Raw genomic sequence first — 21,002 nt, 5'->3', positions numbered from 1 at the left:
CAAGATTTCATTGGCCTTCCTGATCACTTGCTGTACCTGCATACTATCCTTTTGTGTTTCATGCACCAGGACCTCCAGGTCCTGCTGTACTGCAGCACTTTACAATCTTTCTCCATTTAAATAATAACTTGCTCATTGATTTTTTTCTGCCAAAGTGCATGACCTCACACTTTCCAACATTGTACGCCAAGTGCCAAATTACTTAGCCTGTCTATGTCCTTTTGCAGATTTTGTGTGTCCTCCTCACACATTGCTTTTCCTCCCATCTTTGTATCATCGGCAAATTTGGCTACGTTACACTCAGTCCCTTCTTCCAAGTCATTAATATAGATTGTAAATAGTTGGGGTCCCAGCACTGATCCCTGTGACACCCCACTGGTTACTGATTGCCAACCCGGGAGTGAACCATTTATCCCTACTCTCTGTTCTGTTAGTTAGCTAATCCTCTATCCATGCTAATATACCCAACCCCGTGAACTTTTATCTTGTGCAGTAACCTTTTATGTGGCACCTTGTCAAATGCCTTCTGAAAGTCCAAATACACTACATCCACTGGTTCCCCTTTATCCACCCTGTTCGTTACATCCTCAAAGAATTCTAGCAAATTTGTCAAACATGACTTCCCCTTCATAAAGCCATGCTGACTCTGCCTGACCGAATTTTGCTTTTCCAAATGTCCTGCTACTGCTTCTTTAATAATGGACTCCCAACATCTTCCCAACCACAGATGTTAGGCTAACTGGTCTATAGTTTCTTGCTTTTTGTCTGCCTCTTCACTTTATTACCCAAACAAAATACTGCAGATGCTGGAATCTGAAATAAAAACAGAAATGCTGGAAATACTCAGCAGGTCAGGCAGCATCTGTGGAGAGAGAAACAGTTAATGTTTCAGGTCGATGACTCTTCGTCAGATTATTACTGTTTGGTTGTACACGATTATTACAACAGCTCACTGAATAGAGTAAAGGCCTTTACTTGGGTTGCCTCAATGTTAAACAAATTAGACTACTGCAATTAAACTGTAAAAGTGAATTTTTTTTTCCTTGTCAGATTTTTACCTATGAACGCAAATGGTACAGTCGGAAGGATCTTGCACGCCATCGAATACATGGTGACCCAGACGATACCTCACATCGTGGGCATCCTTTGTGCAAATTCTGTGATGACCGTTATTTGGATAATGATGAATTGCTAAAACATTTAAGAAGGGACCACTATTTCTGTCATTTCTGTGATTCAGATGGTGCTCAGGAATATTATAGGTGAGTAGGGAAAAGCTGTCTGGTTTTAGATGCTGTTCAATAACTACATATCAGAGGGTGACATTATGGCAGTTTAAAAACAAAGGCGCTGACAAAGCAACTTTACTGTAAATTGTGGAGGCAACAGTGGACTCTGGTGCAGTAGCTTAATACACTTTACCTTTTGAGATCTGGGCTAAACGCCAGTGCAGACTAAAGGGCTGTAATAAAACAAATTTGGATAGTTTTCATCCTGTTAATAGTGGATAGGCATTCACAGAGTAAAACTACCTGTAGTTCGGCAACCTAATTCAAAAACCACAAGGATGACTAGTGAGAAATAGAAATGTCATATTGGTAGAATATCGGGTGCTCATCCAAAGTTGCTGCTGAGCTGTGCAGAAGGATTTTACCCAGAATTGAATGTGTTTGATAACACTGGGTGCAGAAAGTTTTTAAAAAGTCCACTGATATCCTTCATGTTAAAGCCTAAGTTTACCAGGACATTGTAATCAAAAAGTAACCGCATCATGGCTATTACCATATATACTCGCGTATCCTACGATCTCACGTATCATGCGACCCCTAAATTTTCGTCCCCAAAACATGATTTTATCATGTATCTCATGTATCATGTGAGTCACTTTTTTGAGATACCAGATGCCACTAGGCTAGGCTTTCAAACAAGTTTAACAAGTACCCAACATGTAACAAGTACCCTAACACATAACAACGATCGAATACAGACCTTAACAACCGAATCATGAAACATCGAGTGGATTCTGTTGTGAAAGCTGTTCGCGAATCGAACACCGATAGAGCAATCATTCCAGCTGGCTTGACTAGCGTCGTTCAGCCACACCCTCTACTGTGTTTGCGGGTAAAAGAAGCATGGGCTGAGATAGATGGAGCCTCTAATAATGCAGCAAACTTCAGAGGGAGTTGTGGGTGGCGATCTCTAGACCACAGCAAAGATACAGTACAAGTGACAATAGAGGCTGCAATCCAGCCCAGGAGATACCTGCCGAGATTCAGCGTGGATACGGTCTGCTTAACAGCCTAACAGCCTAATCTTGGCCAGCACTTCACACCCGCAAATTTTGTATCTCGCGTATCATGCGACCCCTCAAATTTAGGTTACAATTTAGGTCTTCAAGAGTCGCATGATACGCGAGTATATACGGTAGATCTTTTGCGTTCCTTCACTTGTAGCAGACCCAATATCCTACTCTACTATTTACAATCTATATTAATGACTTGGATGAAGGGACCGAGTGTAATGTAGCCAAGTTTGCTGCTGATGGGTGGGAAAGCAAATTGTGAGGAGGACACAAAAAAATCTGCAAAGGGTATAGACAGGCTAAGTGAGTGGGGAAAAAAATTGGCAGGTGGGGTATAATGTGGGAAAATGTGAGGTTATCCACTTCGGCAGAAAAATAGAAAAAGCAAATTATAATTTAAATGGAGAAAAATTGCAACGTGCTGCAGTACAGAGGGACCTGGGGGTCCTTGTGCATGAAACACAAAAAGTTAGTATGCAAGTACAGCAAGTGATCAGGAAGGCAAATGGAATGTTGGCCTTTATTGCAAGAGTATAAAAGCAGAGAAGTCTTGCTACAACTGTACAGGGTATTGGTGAGACCTGGAGTACTGCGTACAGTTTTGGTCTCCGTATTTAAGAAGTGATATACTTGCATTGGAGGCTATTCAGAGAAGGTTCACTAGGTTGATTCCAGAGATGAGGGGGTTGACTTATGAAAATAGATTGAGTAGGTTGGGCCTATATTCATTGGAGTTCAGAAGAATGAGAGTGGATCTTATCAAAACATATAAGATAATGAGGGGGCTCGACAAGGTGGATGCAGAGAGGATAGTTCCACTTATAGGGGAAACTAAGACTAGGGAACATAGTCTCAGAATAATGGGCCGCCCATTTAAAACTGAGATGAGGAGGAATTTCTTCTGAGGGTTGTAAATCTGTGGAATTCTCTGCCCCAGAGAACCGTGGAGGCTGAGTTATTGATTATATTTAAGGCGGAGATAGACAGATTTTTGAGCGATAAGGGAATAAAGGGTTATGGGGAGTGGGCAGGGAGTGGAGCTGAGTCCATTATCAGATCAGCCATGATCTTATTAAATGGTGGAGCAGGCTCGAGGGGCCAAATGGCCTGCTCCTGCTCCTATGTCTTGGATTCTTGTGTTCTACTTCAAACCTTACAATTACAAATTTTAACTTTTTTTTTCTCATTTTCTCCCCTTTTTTCCTGAAAGCACCTTACTGTAAATTGTGGAGCCAACAGCGATGCAATAGCTTAATACACTTTACCTTTTGAGATCTGGGTTAATTCAAGTGTAAACCTAGATATTGAATGTTGTGGGGACATCGCAACTGAACTCAATATTGTCTTTCCTTCATGCACTTTCCAACAGGGGTCTCTGGTTAGTGGCAGGAACCCTGGCTAGGTTTTTTTCATTCCTTCTCCCCATGTTCCACTGTCATCATGCTGAGTAAAACTGGGACTTTTCTGATCTGTATGACTTTGTTGTACACTAAACGGTATTTACCAATTGAGCTATCGGCGGGGGGGGGGGGGGGGAGAAAAAATTGCTAAAATGTATTACTTGTGTTTTATTGCAGCGATTATGATTATCTCCGCGATCATTTCCGTGAGAAGCACTATCTGTGTGAGGAAGGCCGTTGTAGTACTGAGCAGTTTACTCATGCTTTTCGCTCGGAAATTGATTACAAAGCGCATAAAGCTGCCTATCACAGCAAAAGCAGAGCAGAGGCCCGACAGAACAGACAGATCGACCTGCAGTTTAATTATGCTCCTCGGCACCAAAGGCGGAATGAAGGTACTAATTTTGCAATAGCTGACTTCAGTATAAGCTGCACCTTGTGCTTTAATGCTTTCGTATAAGATGAAATTCTAATGATAGATGCGTAACGTGTAAGAATGGTGGTGCAGCTTTTACTCTCTCAGCAGTGCAGTTTATAGTCTGATGTTTGGAAAGAGCTGAGTCATCTCAACTTTCATGGCTGCTTCAGAAACTTAATTGCTTTATCTAACGTTATTTATCATTGAAAAAAGAGCTGAAGAATCCCAGAAATTCACAAAATTGGCGACATTTTGGTGCAAATGGAGGCATTTGGCCAATGTGTCTGTGCTGATGCTCGATTCACCACTGGAAACATCTCTTCTAATCCCATTTTTCTGCTCTTTCCAATCAGTATCTTTCAGTGTTCATCTAATTTCCTCTCGAATGGCATTGACTGACTTTTTAATAGCCATTTGTGGTCGTGTTTCATATCCTGGTAACCATTGTGTGAAAACATTCCTTCTAATCTTCCCGTTTATGCTTCCAGTACTAATCCTGTGTTTACGCCCCTTTGTTGCCAATTCATCAACCACTAGAAATAATTGTTCACTGCTCTCTCTGGACCCTTTCAGAATTTATATCAGTTAGCTCCCCACTTAACCTTCTCTCCTCCATTTAATGCAACTCTAGTTTTATTGAGTGTCTCATGATTATGTCCTTTCATTCCTGGTTATTGTCCAAGTGAATCTACATTACTTCTTTCCGTGCTCCAGTGATCTTCCTGTAATGGAGTGCCAAAAAGAGTACAAAGTACTCCAACTGCAGCTTACACAGTGCCTTGTATAGATTTATCATTTACCTCATGGATTTATATTCAGTACCCATTTATAGGATCCAGAATTGCACATTGCTGCTTTTTCCACTTACAATCCTGCATTCTACAGATCAAATCCTGCCCTTTGTTGTACAGATTGGACCTCTCTGGTCCGGAAACATCGGCATTAGTTGGGGCTGAAGGAGAGTTTTTTTTTTTTTTTTTTGATTGGCTGGAGCGGCTGTCAGTCAGTGAGTGTGCAGGGAATGGTTGGAGCGGCTTTCAATGTGCTCGGGTGCTGAGGGAGCCGCCCACAGTCTGCCTGCACACGGGAGCCCGGGCTCTGTCGACAGGTACCGATAAGTGTGACTTCCCGTGCTTTGGAAAATTCTCTGTTCCGGCACCGGTTAGGTCCTGACGGTGCTAGACCAGAGCGGTCCAACCTGTAGCTGTCTCCAGTTGCACCCCATTGTTTGGATCATGTAATTGTGGAGCATTGTATGAAATCTACAGGTCTCTTCTGAACAGTTCCTCTGATCATCTATCGCTTTCCTGATGAGTGATCCAATATGGGCCCAGAAATTGTTGGGAAAATAAAGACAAATTCACAGGCCCTGCCATTGTTGGTGTGTAAAAAAATCAGGTGGAGAGGAGAGGCACAATGAGCTCCCATTCTCCACAAATTGCTGGACGATTTACGCCACTCCATCATTAGCCTCACCAAAACCGAATAAATTACCATCTCACCGTGAGCCTCCCAATTGTGTGTTGTGAACTTGCTGGATTTGCACCATTAATACAAATGAATCTCATTGCTGCCATTTAGGGCTGGTAATTCATGTCATAAGGACCCTGCCAATAACGTGATTTAAGGTCCTGACATGCCACTCAACCTTGGAGGCCCAGAAAGGGAACAATGAAACTGGAGTATCACTCCCACAGGCAGTAAATTGTTCCTAGTTTTTTATAATGTAGTGTTTTTTTTCTTGCTTTTTCTATGTCTTTTCTTCCCTCTCTCAATCCAATCTTTTCCCCTGTATTTCTTAATCTGTATCTAATTTTGCTCTAGTTCACCCTATTTCCTTCTGTCATTACACTCTTTCTTTATCCTTAAATTTCATTGGTTAAGGAGGTAGATCTTTGAATCTGATCATGAGATCCCAGATATCCCGTTGATGTCGCTGCGCCATTATCACTTGGCATTTCTAGTAGTTTGTACTGCAAAAATAATACGACCTGCAGGGTAAGGTCTTAATTCATGGCGTTCGCTGCGAAATGCCCCACTCCAACAGTCTTTGGGCCATTAGTTTTATGCAACAGTTTAGTTTGACCTGAAGTAATTTTTTTTTTTGTTCAAGTAATAGAATAACACTTTGTTTGAAATAATGTATCTTTTTAGGATTTTGCCTTTTGTGTAAGAATGTTATATACATTTGTAAAGCAAATTACTTCTCGCTTTTCATTGCAGGTACGGTGAGTGGAGAGGATTATGAAGAAGTGGAAAGATTTAATAGACGAGGAGGCCAGAGCCGAGGAGGACAAAACCGTCGAGGAAGATGGAAATATAATAGGTAACGTGATGTAGAATAACTAGAAAGCATTTGTGATTTTAAAATCTCATCTTTTATGAAGATCTCAGTAACCACATAAGTTATTGCTCCCATTTTGAACAGCTTAGTATAGCCCTGAGTGCCTTCAGTGTCTTTGGGTCATTAAGACCTTTATGCTTCTGTGTGTGGGATTATTTGTTTACTTCCAATTTTCTATTTATATCGCAGTGAGGTTAGTATAGGAGTGCAGCCTTTAGTCACTTGTTCTTTTGTTGCTGATTACAAAATGCATGGCCAATTCTTCTGATTTTGCGCCAATCTTGCAATACTTGGCCATCTGTTTTTCAAATATCATACCTGGCATGCTGTGACTTTTGCATGCCATCATTCCCATCTCATTCTGACAATTATGTAGCTGCTCAATTTCCTGGGAGAGGGAAATAAACCCTAGAGTTAAGAAAAAAACCTCTGGTAAATTCTTCTCCAATCCCCAAAAGTACTCAAGCAAGCTCCAAGAGGCCACTGTGACTAGGTGACACAACTCTCGGTGATCCATTGACCTTCAAGATAGAGATGCTCTCTGTTCCTATGATATGTTAGCTACTCTCAGGAACTCGTCCAGCTCTGCTTTGAATACAATAAGCAAACGAAAATGTTGAACGGGAAAAGACCAATGGGATCATCTAGCCTGTCCCACACAGACACTCCCTACCCACCCAGAGCCATGTAATCTCCTGGGAGAGGTGAACACATTAAAAACACGGGCAAATTAGGGTGGAATATCGAAAGAATTCTTCTTCGCCCCTTTACACAATCAAACCTAGTCCAGGAGACCACATGACCATGACTTGTATTACAGGGTATGATGTGATCTCTGCCCCAGCCAGAAATAGGTATGTAGTGTATCAGCGTTCACCGCACAAGCCAGCAACCTGTTCCAAAGAACAGCTATTCACTGGAAAACCAGGCACCAACTATCATCCAATCTAGTTCTGCCCTTACATAACCTGTCAGTGTGACCCCCCCCCCCTAGTCCTCCCTAATCTATTCAGTTGAAATAATTTGTAAACACAAGTTAGTCCCTTCATTATTTTATAAACCGTGATAACATTTCCCCCATGTTTGTGCTTCTCTAAAGTATATAGATCCAGCTCTTTGAGCCTATCTGGGTAGCTAAATTGTTTTCAACTGGGAATCAGTCTAGTGGCTTTCCTCTCCACTGTTTCCAAAGGCTCAATATCCCCCACCATATGAGGGGACCAAAACTGGACACTATATTCTAAATGAGGCCTAGAAAAGGTTTTGTACAAGGACAAAATGGTATGTTTTATTTGGAGTGAATTGTCCTGGTAATTTAACCTGGTACCCTGTTTGCTGTGAACCTATATCGAAAGCATTGGGAGTGATGCATTATAACACCCCCACCGATCTTTTTCCTTCACCACTGATTTCATTTCTGCTCCCTGTAGTGTGTATGTATATTTAAATCAGGTAATCATCTAAATCAGCCAAAAAACACCGGATTTTCCAGTTCTATCGGTCAACTACAAAATTGCCACTTGCAGTGTGTATTTTGGGCAGAAATGGATGTTAACTCAATAGTTGACTGCTTCAATAAATAAGCTTGAGTAAGTGATACAAATCGATGAAGTGTAGACTGATTAATTTTTAATTTATCCAGTTATTGTTTGATAGTGTTCAATGTCTCGCCACAGATCTTTAACTTCTGGTTCTGAATCCTCATCAACTGGTTCAATTGTCCCCACTCTCCCAGAACAGCTGTGGCTTCCTTCACTCTACGGATGCTCCTCACCTCCAGATTCCCATTTATCTCACTTCCCATGCCGATTGTTCCTCTCGGCGGTCCAAATGCTTGTGGTCCTCTCCATCACAGCGGATGGTATCTCAGCTGCCAGACACCATGAGTGAGGTCCTTGCCGGGTGTAACCTTTAAAGGTTCTTGGACTAGACACCAATGGGCAGCAGTATGTTTGAGCAATAGATCAAGATTTATTAAGCTTACAGCGTAATATACTTATCAACGGGCGATAGTTCAACGAGTAGTTCGCAGCCCTTGGTCTCTGGAACCTCTCGGACACAGGTGATGTCGTCTTCAGTCTGATCTTTGTCCTCGCAGCAATCTCTGTGTAAAGCTATTCCTTGAGCATTTGGCCAGTGTCTATATATGATCTTTAACAAAATCACCTTTTTTAATTGGTTCTAATGGTCAAAATGTCACTGTCACTCAGACCAAAGGTAGCGTCTTGGCTACGCCCGCTTCCAGTAATTTTCCAAAAACCGTACTCTGTCTATGTTACCTCGTTTACAAATTCTTTCACCTCATTGGAATCCGCTTTATCTCTCTTACTCCTAACAAGCAATACACGGTCTGCTACCAAGGGGCCCATTTCAATGCTGTCTCCCTAGTTTTGATGGTGTCCAGACTATCTCACTTTACTCTATCAGATGGGTACCTTAACTCTCATGATCTGCCTTATGTTATGTTTCTTTATACCAACTATCCTTCACATATCTTTGTAATTAGTTTTGTTTTACAAACTATTATCTATTTTGCATTATAACAATTTGACCTTCACTAGCAGCCTGTGGCTGCTTGTTATCTGAGCTTAGTCACACACTGCAATACCCGTGCAGCAGAGCTGGGCTCCAGTTGTCTTGGAATACCCTTGTCACTGGGCCAAGACCTAGCTCTGTCAAGCCTGTGTGGTGGCTGGTGTGCAACGGTCACCACACGTTAAAAAAAATTCACGCACAGGCATCTTCCACCCTTCAAGATGTAGTTCGGAACCTGGAATATTAGGTCCTTCATTGAAACACCTGTGAACTCATCCTTTTTGGCGTGGAAGCAAGTTATCCTCGTTTCGAGGGACTGCCTATGATGGAGTTTAGTCAAAACTGCTTTTGACTGCCTTTGCATACATTCGAACAATCTCTAACATTTCCATGTCAGCAGGAAATCATGGGTAAGATTAGTTGGTCAATGACTACTATTGAATCTATACATGTATGATTTCCATCTACTACGAACCTCTAATACCAGTCTTTCGTACACGGGCCTGTGCAATGCTCCCGCTACAAAGTATAGGTGTATGAATGTCCGGTGAGAACACTGGGATATTCCCACACTCAACTACCCACTCTCGGCTCAGGCATCACTCGCTACTTGGTGGCCGTAGCATTTCCCTTTAAACCGTCCAATGTGCCCGCTGTAAATGGCGGGGACTGTAACTCGCAGCTTTGCATTCTTATTTATTGTCAACTGGGTGGTCCTTCCCAAGGTAAGGGTTGAAATAAGGTTGGTAATCAGAAATGGAAGGTATCGTTTCTGTGCCACTCTCATTCATGTATGCCCACTGGGGCATTAATTCAACCTACTATATGTTTGGGCAAACCAGTAGTAAACAGTTTTGAAGGGATACTGCTCTGAGGTGTGGGGAGGTGAAGCCATTCAAGTCTCGTTTCAGTGAAAAAAAACAGAAGGTGCGGGGGCGTGGAAATCTCAGTTCCTTGAAAAATACTTGGGAAGATGAGAACCAGATGCCTTTGCAAGAGATGAAAATTGAGTATACCAACTGTCTCAAAGGGGATAGATCAAGTCAGAACCACGAGGGTGATGTGCAAAATGCTAAGTAGTTGAATTGTTCCCCTTGAAATGCAAATGTGTTTTAAAACCCAGATGAAGAGGCTGGCTGTCACAATTCCTATTTTGGTATACTTACTACATCTGCTTTGTAACTGAATGCTTTGGCTTCTAGAGAGGAAGAAGATCGGGATGTTGCTGCTGCTGTTCGAGCATCTATAGCAGCACGAAGACAAGAGGAAAAGAAGCAGGTTGCTTCAAAAGAAGAAACTGATAATGGAAAAAATAACCAGGGTGAAAAGGAGATGGACGATGCATGCAATGCTAAGAATGTGGCTAGAACATCTAGTGAAACTACAAGTTTGTATTGACTCTACTCTTTAATGTAAAACATAGGCAGAAACAAGATGCATACTTGTTTTTAGTTTTGAGCAAGCAGTACCATGTACAGATTTTACTGCTGCTAGTGAGCCTGACAGTTATTACTAACAACAGGGGACTTCTGAAAGAAGGAATTCTGACTTCAATAATGACAGGGTCTCAAATCAACAGGATTTTATGGGAAGAAAGTCACGACTGACAAATCTGATGGAACTCTTTAAAGAAATAATAGTCTTCGTGGGCAGGGAACCTCATGAATGTTAGATTTAGATTTTATGAAAGACTTTGATTGTGTACTACATGTGAGGTTAGAAGGCATGGAACAATATGAGGACTTCTGAAGTAGGTTAGAAAGTGATTAACTTGTGGAACATCAAGGGTAACTTTTTATGAAACTACATTGGCATGGAAGATGTCATCTCTGGAATCAATGCTTGGTCATTGTTTAGTGTGCCAAAATGGTTTGGAGGTGGGAACAGGTGTAAGTTTGCTGATACGAATCTGGTTGGTGAAGTTACAAATAAAATGGAAGAAGGGGACAAAATACTTGGGGATTTTGATAGATAAAGAAGTTAGCTAGCAACTGGCAGGAAGATTGGGGAAAGGAAATAGATAGTTGGAATGTAAGCTTTAAAAAAACAAGGAGATGGGTACTTGCGGAAAACTGACTGATCCAATCAGTACGATGCAACAGCAGTCAAGAAAACGAATCATATCTTGGGCTGTATTGTCAAGAGTATATAAGCTCCAGAAGTGATGAGCTTGTATAAAATCGCCTGAAGTTCTCTGGTTGGCATACCACAATGGATGCATCCTGGGATTGACGGGGAACTAAATTGAATTAGACACCTGAGCTACAAAGAGAAGCAACAGAAATGTGGGAAAGTCAGCTGGACCACTGTGTTTTTTGCATGTGTTGCTATACAGTGGGGGGAGGGGAGGGAAGGGGGAGAAAGAGTTGTGTTCAGTGCAGCAGAGTGGCTGTGTGATCCAATGGAGATGGTCTGCAGCAGGGTGCCCTGGAGCTGAAATCTTAGACTTTTTCCGAAGGACAGGAGAAATTGGGTTTCTAGTTCTTCACAATACATTTCCCTTCAAACTCATGTTCATTGGTTTAATTGTTGTCTTCAACTAACCGCTTGTCTTCCCCCCCACCCTTCCTATAATAGTAGTCCAGTGGTTTACTGTATAGGGGCTCATCTGCAAATATTGAAATATTTCTGGACAGATCCCGTGTCATAAACTTGCAAAAGAATATTGGCTACCCAAAGGAAAAACTGTTCATTACATAGTAAATAGTAACATAAATGACTGGGTACTAATAAGGTGCTAGCTGGTCAACAATTGAGAAATCTGGTCAGATGGACAAATTTCAACTGGTGTGAAGAATGAGATGGGGTTTATGCCAATGTATTGTGTTTTTTGGTTACTTGCTATTTAAAGTGATTGGCATAATACTAATAGCACTCCTGGGGTGGGAAAAGAGAAGTCTGGCTTCATCTATAGATTTGTCATTCCTTACATTTAGTGGCAGTATTGCACACTCTCAGATTAGGCATATTCGATGGTGGAATAATTTTTTCCCCAAGAAACATTGGCCTGGAAATTCCGGCCTCCCGGGTCCGTACTGAGTGTCTACGGACCCGGGAAGGCATCGCAAAAGCCGGTTTTCAGCACACAATGCGCATGCGCTGAAAACCGGCTTTTCTGATCTGTCAAGTTGGAGCTTGACAGATCCAACACACATCAGGAGCGAGGACGCTTGCAAGGGCAAGATTGCGGGATTTACCCATTTGTCCAGCATACGTCCTCAAAACTCTTGCGTCTGATAAATGCAGGCGCATAACCTACTTTTACAGGCGTAAGAGTTTTAAAACATAGAAAAATATAATTAAATTAAATTTTAAAAACCCTGCCCACTACATTAAATTTATATTAAACCATAATTTTAAAAACTCGGAAAATGTTGTTTTCTCAAGATATTTATTAACTTTAATTTCAATTAATTTTAATTGAGGTGTTTTTTATTTTTTTATTGTATTTAATTAGTGTTTGCTATTTTTCTCATTAATAGCAACGAGAACTCGTAACTACGAAGTTCTCATTGCTATTAATGAGAAAGCTGTGGAATACTGTACCTCATTGGCTGAGCAGTCACATGTGACTGCATCTTCTGCGTGGGAACTTGGAGGACTGGAGCGTGTTTCGCAGCATGGGAAGAGAAGGCATCCCCACCGGAATCCGGGGTCACGAGGTAAATTCGTAGAAATTTTTCAGGTCAGAGGCATCTGCCCCCCGGGAAGCCTCCGACCACATGGGCCAAAGTCTATTTTCATATCACGTGGACCTACAATTAAATAAATTGTGGAAACCTGTGCAGATGGATTTATAAATAAAATGGACTGACATTAGGGGCCCAAGTTTCCACATGATTTGCGCCTGATTTTTAGGAGCAACTGGTGGAGAACGGACTATCTTAGAAATCGCAATTCTCCACATTTTCTTTTCTGCAGTTCTAGTCAGTTAGAACAATTCTACTTTGGAACAGAATTTTTTCTTCAAAAGGGGGCGTGTCCGGCCACTGACGCCTGATTTGAAAGTTTCCACAGTGAAAACGTACTCCAAACTAACTTAGAATGGAGCAAGTGAAGATTTTTGTAGAACTGAAAAAACCTGTTCTACACATTAAAAAATCAGGCGCAGGTCACAGAACGAGGTGGGGGGGGGAGAAGGGAAGTCATTAAATTCTATAATAAATCCTTATTTATACTTATACAAATATTATACAAATAAATCCAACATGAATAAAAATTTATAAGTAAAGAAAAGATTAAATAAACCATCTTCCTACCTGTCTGAAAGTGCTTCAGGCAGGGAGAATGCTGCAGGCGTTCGTTCCCGCGGGGGGGGGGGGGGGGGAATTAAACAGCCGCTTCGTTCCCGCGGGGGGGGGGGGGGGGAGGGGAGGGGGGGAATTAAACAGCCGTTTCGTTCCCGCGGGGGGGGGGGGGGAATTAAACAGCCGTTTCGTTCCCGCGGGGGATGGGGGAAGGAGACAGTGAGAAGGCTGCAAGTGCTAATGTGCTTTTATTAAAAAAATGTTCAAAAATTAAACAGCTACAAAGAACTACAAAAATGGGCGAGTGCCAATGTTTTTTTCACACTGAGCATGCGCGAACGCTCCAACGCGCACGCGCAGCGTTGCCGGCAGGAAAAAAAACTAATTTAAAATATACCCGCCCCCTCCCACTTACAAAATCGAGTGTAGGCTCCGCCCCCCTGGGCGCCGCGCCAGGCAGATAAGGAGCTGCAGAACGCTCCAGAATTGCGAGTTTTTTTAAGCGCAAAAAACGGGCGCCCAGCTCGGAGGGGCGCCTGTTTTTTATCCTGTGGAAACTTGGGCCCTAGGTGTTGCAGGATTGCTTTTACATGTCCAAGATTTGAATGTAAATGGAAGAATTGCCCTCTGATAGCTGTATAGTTCCTGGGTACAGTGAGTTTGCACAGTCTCCATATGTTTTCTGGTGAACGTGTGTCCATTTCACAGAATTGCCTATGATTTGACACACAGTCTTACTGTGGCTGTAATCGGTTGTTCCAGAAAGTGCTCACTGTAGCTGGATACATTATTGCAACATTGTGGAGGAAGTTAGACTTTGCTTCTGAAGTATTCTATACCTGACTTAGAATAAAATGTGGAACTAGGTACAGGAAAGTAAATGTTTTATTTCACCTGCTTTGAACTTCCCCACCTTGATGAGAAGTGCATTTATTTAAAGTAACCTGACTTTATAGTATTAAATAACATTATATAATCTTACCTGTGCGCAAAAACACGACTCATGAAACTGCTGAAAAGTATGACCAAGTGGCTTTTTCTTGAGTTTCAATCATTGTTGGATTTATTCCAAATAAAGGTTACTGTGTAACTGTCCAGGTGTGTGAATAAATTAAATTTCATTTGCCTTTATTTAAAGGTACCAAAGAGGCTGCTAAAGGTCCTTCAAAGCAAGAGAATTTCCAAGTACTGAGTACAACTGCTCCACCTAACCCAAGGTATAGAACTGAAGTTTTTCTGTACTTTGCAAAATTCACTTTTCTGATGGTGGTATATAATTCAAATTGTATCTTAGAAGATTCTCATAAAGATTTATTCAGATTTACATTTGTTCAAGTTAGATATTTAAATGCAGGTTTTTCAGTAACTATTTTGCTATAGCTTAGCAACAATGAGCCATGTGAGTTGTTTAGGCATATTGGGCCCAAGTATCGAGCCGCGCCTAGAACGGCGCAGTCCCGACCTGGACGGCCGTTTTTCGTGCCACAAAGTGCGCCTAAAAAAATCTTCCAGATTCTCCGGCTCCCTGCAGGTCGTTTGCAGCTCGGCGCAGCGCAGCACGAGCTGTAGGAGGCAGAGCCAGGTCCCTGTGCTGAAAACAGTGCCGGGACCTCTGCACATGCGCGCTACAGTGGGCACGCATGTGCAGTAGCTCCATGCGCCCAAAACTGTGTGGGAGGGCCCGAAGCACGCAGCCCCTAGCCTTGGCCGAATGGCCTCACTGGGGCTGGGTGAATAAGGCTCCTCCCACGGCCAGCTCCTGCTTTAGAAACATAGAAACATAGAAAATAGGTGCAGGAGCAGGCCATTCAGCCCTTCTAGCCTGCACCGCCATTCAATGAGTTCATGGCTGAACATGAAACTTCAGTACCCCCTTCCTGCTTTCTCGCCATAACCCTTGATCCCCCGAGTAGTAAGGACTTCATCTAACTCCCTTTTGAATATATTTAGTGAATTGGCCTCAACTACTTTCTGTGGTAGAGAATTCCACAGGTTCACCACTCTCTGGGTGAAGAAGTTTCTCCTCATCTCGGTCCTAAATGGCTTACCCCTTATCCTCAGACTGTGACCCCTGGTTCTGGACTTCCCCAACATTGGGAACATTCTTTCTGCATCTAACCTGTCTAAACCCGTCAGAATTTTAAACGTTTCTATGAGGTCCCCTCTCATTCTTCTGAACTCCAGTGAATACAAGCCCAATTGATCCAATCTTTCTTGATAGGTCAGTCCCGCCATCCCGGGAATCAGTCTGGTGAACCTTCGCTGCACTCCCTCAATAGCAAGAATGTCCTTCCTCAAGTTAGGAGACCAAAACTGTACACAATACTCCAGGTGTGGCCTCACCAAGGCCCTGTACAACTGTAGCAACACCTCCCTGCCCCTGTATTCAAATCCCCTCGCTATGAAGGCCAACATGCCATTTGCTTTCTTAACCGCCTGCTGTACCTGCATGCCGACCTTCAATGACTGATGTACCATGACACCCAGGTCTCGTTGCACCTTCCCTTTTCCTAATCTGTCACCATTCAGATAATAGTCTGTCTCTCTGTTTTTACCACCAAAGTGGATAACCTCACATTTATCCACATTATACTTCATCTGCCATGCATTTGCCCACTCACCTAACCTATCCAAGTCACTCTGCAGCCTAATAGCATCCTCCTCGCAGCTCACACTGCCACCCAACTTAGTATCATCCGCAAATTTGGAGATACTGCATTTAATCCCCTCGTCTAAATCATTAATGTACAATGTAAACAGCTGGGGCCCCAGCACAGAACCTTGCGGCACTCCACTAGTCACTGCCTGCCATTCTGAAAAGTACCCGTTTACTCCTACTCTTTGCTTCCTGTCTGACAACCAGTTCTCAATCCACGTCAGCACACTACCCCCAATCCCATGTGCTTTAACTTTGCACATTAATCTCTTGTGTGGGACCTTGTCGAAAGCCTTCTGAAAGTCCAAATATACCACATCAACTGGTTCTCCTTTGTCCACTTTACTGGAAACATCCTCAAAAAATTCCAGAAGATTTGTCAAGCATGATTTCCCTTTCACAAATCCATGCTGACTTGGACCTATCATGTCACCATTTTCCAGATGCACTGCTATGACATCCTTAATAATTGATTCCATCATTTTACCCACTACTGAGGTCAGGCTGACCGGTCTATAATTCCCTGTTTTCTCTCTCCCTCCTTTTTTAAAAAGTGGGGTTACATTGGCTACCCTCCACTCCATAGGAACTGATCCAGAGTCAATGGAATGTTGGAAAATGACTGTCAATGCATCCGCTATTTCCAAGGCCACCTCCTTAAGTACTCTAGGATGCAGGCCATCAGGCCCTGGGGATTTATCTGCCTTCAATCCCATCAATTTCCCCAACACAATTTCCCGACTAATAAAGATTTCCCTCAGTTCCTCTTCCTTACTAGACCCTCTGACCCCTTTTATATCCGGAAGGTTGTTTGTATCCTCCTTAGTGAATACCGAACCAAAGTACTTGTTCAATTGATCCGCCATTTCTTTGTTCCCCGTTATGACTTCCCCTGATTCTGACTGCAGGGGACCTACGTTTGTCTTCACCAACCTTTTTCTCTTTACATACCTATAGAAACTTTTGCAATCCGCCTTAATGTTCCCTGCAAGCTTCTTCTCGTACTCCATTTTCCCTGTCCTAATCAAACCCTTTGTCCTCCTCTGCTGAGTTCTAAATTTCTCCCAGTCCCCAGGTTCGCTGCTATTTCTGGCCAATTTGTATGCCACTTCCTTGGCTTTAATACTATCCCTGATTTCCCTAGATAGCCACGGTTGAGCCACCTTCCCCTTTTTATTTTTACGCCAGACAGGAATGTACAATTGTTGTACTTCATCCATGCGGTCTCTAAATGTCTGCCATTGCCCATCCACAGTCAACCCCCTAAGTATCATTCGCCAATCTATCCTAGCCAATTCTCGCCTCATACCTTCAAAGTTACCCTTCTTTAAGTTCTGGACCATGGTCTCTGAATTTACTGTTTCATTCTCCATCCTAATGCAGAATTCCACCATATTATGGTCACTCTTCCCCAAGGGGCCTCGCACAATGAGATTGCTAATTAATCCTCTCTCATTACACAACACCCAGTCTAAGATGGCCTCCCCCCTAGTTGGTTCCTCAACATATTGGTCTAGAAAACCATCCCTTATGCACTCCAGGAAATCCTCCTCCACCGTATTGCTTCCAGTTTGGCTAGCCCAATCTATGTGCATATTAAAGTCACCCATTATAACTGCTACACCTTTATTGCATGCACCCCTAATTTCCTGTTTGATGCCCTCCCCAACATCCCTATTACTGTTTGGAGGTCTGTACACAACTCCTACTAACGTTTTTTGCCCTTTGGTGTTCTGCAGCTCTACCCATATAGATTCCACATCATCCAAGCTAATGTCTTTCCTAACTATTGCATTAATCTCCTCTTTAACCAGCAATGCTACCCCACCTCCTTTTCCTTTTATTCTATCCTTCCTGAATGTTGAATACCCCTGAATGTTGAGTTCCCAGCCCTGATCATCCTGGAGCCACGTCTCCGTAATCCCAATCACATCATATTTGTTAACATCTATTTGCACAATTAATTCATCCACCTTATTGCGGATACTCCTTGCATTAAGACACAAAGCCTTCAGGCTTGTTTTATTAACACCCTTTGTCCTTTTAGAATTTTGCTGTACAGTGGCCCTTTTTGTTCTTTGCCTTGGGTTTCTCTGCCCTACACTTTTCCTCATCTCCTTTCTGTCTTTTGCTTTTGGCTCCTTTTTGTTTCCCTCTGTCTCCCTGCATTGGTTCCCATCCCCCTGCCATATTAGTTTAAATCCTCCCCAACAGCACTAGCAAACACTCCCCCGAGGACATTGGTTCCAGTCCTGCCCAGGTGCAGACCGTCCGGTTTGTACTGGTCCCACCTCCCCCAGAACCGGTCCCAATGCCCCAGGAATTTGAATCCCTCCCTGCTGCACCACTGCTCAAGCCACGTATTCATCTGCGCTATCCTGCGATTCCTACTCTGACTATCACGTGGCACTGGTAGCAATCCCGAGATTACTACTTTTGAGGTCCTACTTTTTAATTTAGCTCCTAGCTCCTTAAATTCGTTTCGTAGGACCTCATCCCTTTTTTTGCCTATGTCGTTGGTACCAATGTGCACCACGACAACTGGCTGTTCTCCCTCCCATTTCAGAATGTCCTGCACCCGCTCCGAGACATCCTTGACCCTTGCACCAGGGAGGCAACATACCATCCTGGAGTCTCGGTTGCGGCCGCAGAAACGCCTATCTATTCCCCTCACAATTGAATCCCCTATCACTATCGCTCTCTCACTCTTTTTCTTGCCCTCCTGTGCAGCAGAGCCAGCCACGGTGCCATGAACTTGGCTGCTGCTGCCCTCCCCTGATGAGTCATTCCCCTCAACAGTACCCAAAGCGGTGTATCTGTTTTGCAGGGGGATGACCGCAGGGGACCCCTGCACTACCTTCCTTGCTCTACTCTTCCTGCTGGTCTTCCATTCTCCCGACCCGACTCGACTTCTGCCTCCGGACCCGACACTGACCCGACCCCCGCCCCCCTCCACGGCCCCTGGACTGGGCCCGACACCGACCCGACTCCCGCTTCCCCCCGCCCCCCTGCCCGCGGACTGGACCCGACCTGACTCCCGCTCCCCCCACCGCCCCGGACTGGATCCGACCTGACCTCCCTCCCCCCGACCTGACCTCCCTCTCCCTCCCTCCCCCCGACCTGAACCGAACCGAACCGACCGACCTCCCACCACCGACCCGACCCAACGCCACCTACCTGTAAATCTGGTGCTGGGGACGGGCCTTACCCAAAGTCCCGGGCCCGGCCCGTTCAGCCTCCCTCTCCCATCTCCTTCCTTCCCCCCCCCCATCTACATCCTTCCCCCCCCCCCATCTCCCCTTCCTCTCCCCCCCCATCTCCCCTTCCTCTCCCCCCCCCATCTCCCCTTCCTCTCCCCCCCCCATCTCCCCTTCCTCTCCCCCCCCATCTCCCCTTCCTCTCCCCCCCCATCTCCCCTTCCTCTCCCCCCCCATCTCCCCTTCCTCTCCCCCCCCATCTCCCCTTCCTCTCCCCCCCCATCTCCCCTTCCTCTCCCCCCATCTCCCCTTCCTCTCCCCCCCCATCTCCCCTTCCTCTCCCCCACCCATCTCCCCTTCCTCTCTCCCCCCCCCCCCCATCTCCTTCCTCTCCCCCCCCCCATATCTCCTTCCTTCCTCCCCACCCCCATCTCCTTCCTTCCTCCCCACCCCCATCTCCTTCCTTCCTCCGCCCCCCCATCTCCTTCCTTCCTCCCCCCCCCCATCTCCTTCCTTCCTCCCCCCCCCCACCTCCGTCCCCCCCCCCCCGCCATCTCCTTCCTTCCTCCCCCTCCCCCCCCATCTCCTTCCTTCCTCCCCCCCCCATCACCTTCCTTCCTCCCCCGCCCCCATCTCCTTCCTTCCTTCCTTCCCCCCCCCCCATCTCCTTCCTTCCTTCCTTCCCCCCCCCCCCATCTCCTTCCTTCCTTCCTTCCTTCCTTCCTCCCCCCCCCATCTCCTTCCTTCCTCCCCCCCCCATCTCCTTCCTTCCTCCCCCCCCACCCATCTCCTTCCTTCCTCCCCCCCCCACCCATCTCCTTCCTTCCTCCCCCCCCACCCATCTCCTTCCTTCCTCCCCCCCCCACCCATCTCCTTCCTTCCTCCCCCCCCACCCATCTCCTTCCTTCCTCCCCCCCCCACCCATCTCCTTCCTTCCTCCCCCCCCACCCATCTCCTTCCTTCCTCCCCCCCCCACCCATCTCCTTCCTTTCTCCTCCCCCCCCCATCTCCTTCCTCCCCCCCCATCTCCTTCCTCCCCCCCCCATCTCCTTCCTCCCCCCCCCATCTCCTTCCTCCCCCCCCCATCTCCTTCCTCCCCCCCCATCTCCTTCCTCCCCCCCCCCATCTCCTTCCTCCCCCCCCCATCTCCTTCCTCCCCCCCCCATCTCCTTCCTCCCCCCCCCATCTCCTTCCTCCCCCCCCCTCTCCTTCCTCCCCCCCCGTCTCCTTCCTCCCCCCCCGTCTCCTTCCTCCCCCCCCGTCTCCTTCCTCCCCCCCCGTCTCCTTCCTCCCCCCCCGTCTCCTTCCTCCCCCCCCGTCTCCTTCCTCCCCCCCCGTCTCCTTCCTCCCCCCCCGTCTCCTTCCTCCCCCCCCGTCTCCTTCCTCCCCCCCCGTCTCCTTCCTCCCCCCCCGTCTCCTTCCTCCCCCCCCGTCTCCTTCCTCCCCCCCCGTCTCCTTCCTCCCCCCCCGTCTCCTTCCTCCCCCCCCGTCTCCTTCCTCCCCCCCCGTCTCCTTCCTCCCCCCCCGTCTCCTTCCTCCCCCCCCCGTCTCCTTCCTCCCCCCCCCGTCTCCTTCCTCCCCCCCCCGTCTCCTTCCTCCCCCCCCGTCTCCTTCCTCCCCCCCCGTCTCCTTCCTCCCCCCCCGTCTCCTTCCTCCCCCCCCGTCTCCTTCCTCCCCCCCCGTCTCCTTCCTCCCCCCCCGTCTCCTTCCTCCCCCCCCGTCTCCTTCCATATCCCTCCCCGTCTCCTTCCTCCCCCCCCGTCTCCTTCCTCCCCCCCCGTCTCCTTCCTCCCCCCCCGTCTCCTTCCTCCCCCCCGTCTCCTTCCTCCCCCCCCCGTCTCCTTCCTCCCCCCCCGTCTCCTTCCTCCCTCCCCGTCTCCTTCCACCCCCCCCGTCTCCTTCC

The 21,002-nt window shown here is 45.9% G+C and overlaps 1 protein-coding gene across 2 annotated transcripts in view; it reads left to right on the top strand.

The window, feature by feature from the left end:
- Positions 1 to 21,002, top strand: part of znf598 (zinc finger protein 598) — a 45,378-nt gene that overhangs the window by 9,313 nt on the left and 15,063 nt on the right. For both annotated transcript variants that reach the window (XM_070901220.1, XM_070901221.1), the window contains exons 4-8: positions 1,051 to 1,262; positions 3,880 to 4,097; positions 6,344 to 6,446; positions 10,202 to 10,386; positions 14,385 to 14,463. In XM_070901220.1, coding sequence (XP_070757321.1) covers positions 1,051 to 1,262; positions 3,880 to 4,097; positions 6,344 to 6,446; positions 10,202 to 10,386; positions 14,385 to 14,463 — 797 coding nt within the window. The remainder of the gene's footprint in view (positions 1 to 1,050; positions 1,263 to 3,879; positions 4,098 to 6,343; positions 6,447 to 10,201; positions 10,387 to 14,384; positions 14,464 to 21,002) is intronic.

This window comes from Pristiophorus japonicus, chromosome 15, assembly GCF_044704955.1.
Source record: "Pristiophorus japonicus isolate sPriJap1 chromosome 15, sPriJap1.hap1, whole genome shotgun sequence".
NCBI lineage: Eukaryota > Metazoa > Chordata > Chondrichthyes > Pristiophoridae > Pristiophorus > Pristiophorus japonicus.
This window is presented reverse-complemented; position numbering and strand designations above follow the sequence as displayed.